This window comes from Gavialis gangeticus, unplaced genomic scaffold (genome assembly GCF_001723915.1).
Source record: "Gavialis gangeticus isolate Ggan-Ray unplaced genomic scaffold, GavGan_comp1, whole genome shotgun sequence".
NCBI classification, from domain to species: domain Eukaryota; kingdom Metazoa; phylum Chordata; order Crocodylia; family Gavialidae; genus Gavialis; species Gavialis gangeticus.
This window is the reverse complement of record NW_017729030.1, coordinates 16018889-16025015: the sequence shown is the minus strand read 5'-3', so window position 1 is coordinate 16025015 and position 6127 is coordinate 16018889. Positions and strand designations below refer to the sequence as shown.

Genomic DNA, 6127 nt, shown 5'->3' with positions numbered 1-6127 from the left:
GCTCTGGGCAGGAGCCACCTCCATGACTCAGCAAGTGGGACCTGGCACGGGAGGGAGTGCCACGCCGTCAAGGTTAGGTATGGCAGCATGGAGTTGCGCCCTCACAGCCGCTGGATGGACAGGGGGTGCCTCACCTTGGCAGCCATGGTGCCACATTGCTCTCACCCGTGCTGGGTCCTGCCCGTTGGATGGCAGAGGCAACTCCTGCCTGGACTTCTGCTAGTCTGGCCAGGTTGCAGCTCCAGGCCCAACTGTGGGAACAGAAACCTTGGGGGGCACATGCCCCCTTCCCCCGCCCTCCTCCCAACATGTTGTCTGTACTCCCCTCCCACCATAGGGTTACCTGGAGGAAGCTGTGGGAGCTGCTTTCCACTCTACTGCCTGGTGACCATGTGCATGTGTCCACGCACATGCACGTGGTGCCCCGTGTCCTATTCCCCACAGCCCCAAACAGGAACCAGCCTGCAAGTGGAAACCCACTCTTTCCCGCATTTTTCACTTTTAAAGGAGAAAACCCATGTTTTTCCATGGCAAATGGAAAACCTGGATCCCTGCTAATCACCATGGGAAGTAGGATGGAGTCTGGTACAGTCCATGATGAGTTTTAGAAACTCAGTTCTGTTTAAGGTAACAAAGATCCCTAAGGATTTTAATGGTATTGCAATTCTTCCTCTTATTCTTGAAGACTTCATTTATCCACTATTGTTTTAGCTTAAAACGATGTGGACAGAAGAGAAACGTTTAACTCTATCCTAAGTAGAATAAGAGTAAAGTGTGCAACTGAAGAACTGTAAGGAAGGTATAGGTGCTGCAAGCCAAAGTTGGATGCTTCTGATCATTACATGCCTCTTGTTATAGGCTCCTATGCATAAAGGCTATGCATAAAGTCTACCAAGGCAAAGGCTGAATGAAGAGGTGGTCTATGCATTATGAAGAATAAGAGAGGAGTCCCTTTAAAGTAAAGCATGTGCTTGTGCAACCATTTTACTAGGAAGCAATGCAACTCTCCCAACTAACATCTCAATGAAACGTTTCAGAAAAATTTTTCTCTACTCAGCCTAAAAGTGCAAACATGAAACCAACTAAACTGCAGCAGAAAATGCCTAAAGTACTGATGAGCTCACAAAAATGTGCAACTGTGTGTATAAAGGAGGGGCGGGCAATTATTTTGGGCAGAGGGCTGCTTACTGAGTTTTGGCAAGCCATCAAGGGCCGCATGACAAGCAGCCCAGGGCAGATAAAAAAGTTAGAAAATTAATATTTAGGGGCTCCATGGGCTAGATAGAATGGCCTGGCGGGCTGCATCTGGCCCCCAGGCCGCATTTTGCCCACCCCGGTATAGAGTAAAGGGGGGTAGGGCAGAAAGCGGGAGGTTGTGGGGGAAGGAGCCATAGCACCTGATAAAGTGAATTTGGGTTCATGAAAACTTGTGCTCTCATTTAGTTAATTTATAAAGGTGCCTTCAACACTGCCTTCTTTGTTTTGTAGCAGAACTGGCCCTTTCCCTTGGAATGCCCCTCCTACACATCATCTGCAGTTATAGCTACCCGTAGATCTTGACATTTTAGTGGCTGCTGTTCAAATTGCACTGACCCATGTTTCTCTCATCCCATGACTCTGGGAAGTCCAGAATCTTCCCAGAAGGGCCACAAGAAGTACAGCGTGGCTGCTGTAATGGACACGACACTTGGTTTGCACTTGTCACAAGATGCAAACATAAAAGGGACAGACCTGGCTGTGACCCACCATTTGAGCAGTGCATCACATCTAGTCAAAATGACCTCAGAGCGCTAGAGGGCATACAGACAAGTGAATCTAAGTGTGAAGTTAGGCAGTACAAGATAGAGAAGTTACACCTTATTCCCCCCCTACCCGTCCTTCTCTTCCCACAAGAAGTACACCACCATACTCATCTTCAGAATATTCATCTTCTGAAGAGGATCAATTAGTGAGATAGTATAATTTTTAAAAATTATGTGGATGTAAGGCAAGTTATCCCTTAGCAACTAAAGTTATTTCTCTTCTTCCTCCAAAAAAGTCTTTCCAGCATAGACAAAGCCTTATTTATATCTACAAGCAAGAAAAGTTGCAGTCTGAGACTACACCTCTCTTCTCTCTGTGCATTTTTAAATCCAGTTGCAGGCAGCAGTTAATTCTATGACCTCCTGTGACAAAAGTTCACAGAGCAACTGTATGTGACATAAAATACAATTTTCTTTTGTTTTTTTAAAATTTACCTATTGTTAATATCGCAAAGGAAATCTTTACTGAGTATATCTTATTAATAAGTTCAAAAAGATTTTAAGGCCAAAGAGTTTAGCATTCCTCAAAAACCCGACTTGCCAGAGAGTCATATTACTCACATTAAATACTCAATATTACAAGTGCTTGTGACTGGAACAGAGTAATTGTAATTATTTGGGTCTTTTGAGGCAGGAAGAATACGTTTAGCATAACCACATTGGGTACAACCCTACTCAGGCTCCCAGTGGGCATAAAAGAAATTTCTCTTATGAAGTTCAGGGCCTTGCCACACAAAATGTATATGCAGGCTTAGTTCCAAAATCAAGTCTTGCATACACTAACGTTAGTCCAGAGAAACCCCACCGGAGACTGAATTTACACCACTGTAACTGGCCAGAATCTTACTGCTTATCTCTTCTCATACACTATAAGTGTATACTTATACACTTCTTTTACACTTTGTATACAGCACAGAGGAACTAAGTACCTTCTCACTCCACTCTTAAATCCCTTATTTTTTAATGCAGAAAGACAAAACACAGGAAAACACATTATGTCAACAGCTGGTTCCTGAACTACGGGAGACTTAGTGGTTATTTACTGGCTCAGTCAGCAACAACAAACAGAATAACAAAATTAGTGAACCATGCATGATTCATTCTGATCCATTTAGAATCAGCTGATCTGGAAAGAAAGAAGAAAAAAAAATAATTTTTTTCACTCATTTCAAAGAAAAATATATTTGTATTGCTGACGCTTTGACCTTATTTACATTTAAAAGTTTTTTCCTTCATTTTTTCATTAAAAACTTATCAATGTCCTATATTTTGTTGCATTTTATAATGCTGCTTCTGCTCTATTATTTGCTCATAGTTCAGCACCTTAATCTGAGAAAATATGCTATAGTGAGAAAATATTTCTACTACATCTGAACTTGTATTTTTCCCTTAACTGGCTGTAGGCATTCTGACACCATTCTGTGTTCAACATCAACATTACTGCATAAAATGGGAGGGAGAAATTCTTAACAGCAAGATAGTCTTATGGCCACCAAATTATCCCTCCAGGATGACAGCTTTGGCACAGTGGAAGTAGAACAGTCATGATCAAACACTGTGGACCATAAAACATGTGGAGGTGTACTCCTGCTGGGAATGGCTCCAGAAAAGCCTGTCATCGCCAGTCTGCAAAAAGCTCCTTTTTCAGAGGGAAAGTTAGTGCTGGTCCAGTCAGTGTTAAAGGCTGAGCCCTTCTGACAGAACTTATGATACTTCCCTGGAACATGAAACAATAATGTGAATGGCAATCAGAATGACCATGGTAAAATTTTCTGCATAAGGACCCTCTTAGGTAGTGGGAAGCATATAATGAAGCCACTACTTGAATCCATAGTGTCAAAAACATTCTGACCTATTAAGGTATTTCTGAGCTGAGTTAGGCAATTTAGAATCTGCAAGTCAAACATTTTGCCACTATGAAAATGTTAGTTGCGTAATGGATTTTCACAAGGAACAAAAGTTCATTAACCCATCTATTTTTATTGCCTAACTGAATGTGATTTGCAATTTCACCATATACCATCGCATCCATAACCTGAGTAAATAAACTGTAAATTAAAAATAATTTGTAAAGACTATTTGGGGAAAAAAACCTACTGTATTATTGTAAGAATTTACTGTGGCTTTAGAAAACCCTTTAACTTTACACCTTGGTCAAATTATGAGATTTTCCCCAACGTGGTTTTAAAGACTAGTTTAGTGCTAACAGTGTGTGACAGGCTAGAGATTGATATTTGATATTCTGACAATATCAAACCTCCCCCCTTCAAATAAACAAACAACTCCCTGCAAAAAAACCCTTTTCCTACATTTTTTTCCATGCTAAATCTGATTTCTCAGAATTTTGTTAAGAGAAAAAAAACACCTTATCAAAACAGCCATTTATAGCATGGAATGTAATAAAAATGATACTGTATGTGCAAATGCAATTTATCAAAAACTTTGAGCTAACAATGTGTGGTTCTATATCACACACTGAAAGCTGTCTTATAGTAGTAGATCATTACATAACAGACTTTTGCTCCCAACATAATGGATTTTTAGCCTCAATGTAAAGAAAATGCTCAAGAAAGATCACCTAATTTGTTCTGATCTGCACTTCCTGTCTCATACATGTGGTTATTAATATAGTGCCATTTTGAGCCATTTTTAATGGAGTAGCTTACGCCTCAATTTTACCTTGCCATTCAGATCGCTTATTAGCTTAAGTCATTAAACTGAGGAAATTGTGTGCCTGGTTGCAGGAACTGTAGAAAACAGATTTTAAATGGCTTATCCAATTCAGTGTTCTTTTTTTTTTTTTTTAAAGCAACTCTAAAGTGATCATCATTAAAACTGTTCGGTTTTCCTTCTCCTGGATACTAAGTGACAGAACTTTAATTTGCAGGAGGGATACCAACAACCTCTTCCTTTCCCTTACCTCCCCCACTCCACGCACACACTTCAGCCCTAGTGTTCAGGTTCAAGGTAAAGTCGCTCGCCCTCGAAGCAGAGAAGAGAGAGCGGAGGAAGTTAAAGAAAGGAATGCCAGCCTGCAACCTACTCTGACCTGCAGATGGACCTGTGGCTCGAGGATTGGGCTTTCATGTCACCTCAAGACCCACAGATGAGCCATGGCAGACAGCATCCTCACTTGGAGGGATCACTGCCACCGACTCTCCAGACAAGTAACCAAAGAATGAGACCCCTGGCACTGAACCTCCCCAGCTGGCTTGCCATCTCTCTCTCTGCAACACCTGGCATGTCACCTCATTCAGATGGGCTATACTAACCTATTCTTGAAGTAGGTTCTCATCAGCCCATTCCCATTGCATCTCGGCCTTTTTTTGGCTAAGATCAAGTGGGACTGGGGGCATCTGAACCCCAAGGCCTCCAGGAAGAAACCTGGCACATCACGGGAGCTAGAAACCAGACAAGCAACCACCCGTGCCACGGGCAGCTGGGACCGTAAAACAGCAGTCAGTGGGCTGAGACAGGAGGCGCCCAGCTCTTTGCTTTCACTTGTGGACACCGCGAGATCTTTTATTAGACCATCTAAACAGCTGGGAAATTTGTTCTTCGCAAGCTTTCGGGCACAGACTCCCTTCATCACTTGCAGAAATGCAAAAGAATCTAGAACTCTCGGTTCCAAACCGAGACCTTTTCCGAGACCAACTGAGAAACGGCAACAAAAAAAAAAATCATTTGCTGCACACTTGCGGGGCTCGTGTGCCCCTCATCAGGCTCAGAGGAAGCTCAAGATGGTAAAGAGTCCCCATAGGTAGGAAATACATAGGACCCAAGAATTGGAGACGGCTGCGCTAATTTTTGCCTCAGAACACCCCAGCTGCCACATGCATCCCTTCTCACTGGGGCATTTTTCTGACTGAAAAAATCCCCAGAGCAGCTCCCAGACCCTGCCAGGTATTAAGGCAGCAGCTCCCTCTCTGTCCCTCCTAGGCAGAGTTTGGATGATGGCTTGCACAGGACGCCGTGCATCCTGCTTCAGGCCGGGGGCGCCCTTCCAGCCCCTCCCCGGGAAATCTGTGCCCCCAGCCCGGCTGAGCAGCCGGCCGCGCTACAGGTGCCAGCCCATGCCCCAGGGCCCACGCCCCGCTCCGCTCCCCTGCACCCACCTGCTGCTCCCGCAGGGCTTGGGCGGCACCGACCTGCTCCTGCGCCCCGGGGTCCCCCTCGCAGCCACAGTCCGCGGGCGGCAGCACCTCCGCCCGGGAGCCCATCGCCCCGAGCCCGAGCCGTGCAGCCGCAGGGGAAAGAGGCGGTGCCGCTGCCGCCGGCTGGGCAGGGCGCGCCCAGGCGTCACAGGGCAGCACGGGCGGGAGCGG

At 44.7% G+C, this 6127-nt stretch overlaps 1 protein-coding gene across 1 annotated transcript in view; it reads right to left on the bottom strand.

Moving 5' to 3' along the window:
* CUNH4orf32 (chromosome unknown C4orf32 homolog) overlaps nucleotides 1-6103 on the bottom strand; it is a 30259-nt gene extending 24156 nt beyond the window's left edge. Inside the window, exon 1 of the mRNA XM_019521978.1 lies at nucleotides 5918-6103. Coding sequence (XP_019377523.1) covers nucleotides 5918-6022 — 105 coding nt within the window. The 5' untranslated portion in view covers nucleotides 6023-6103. The remainder of the gene's footprint in view (nucleotides 1-5917) is intronic.
* Nucleotides 6104-6127: the final 24 nt, after the last annotated feature.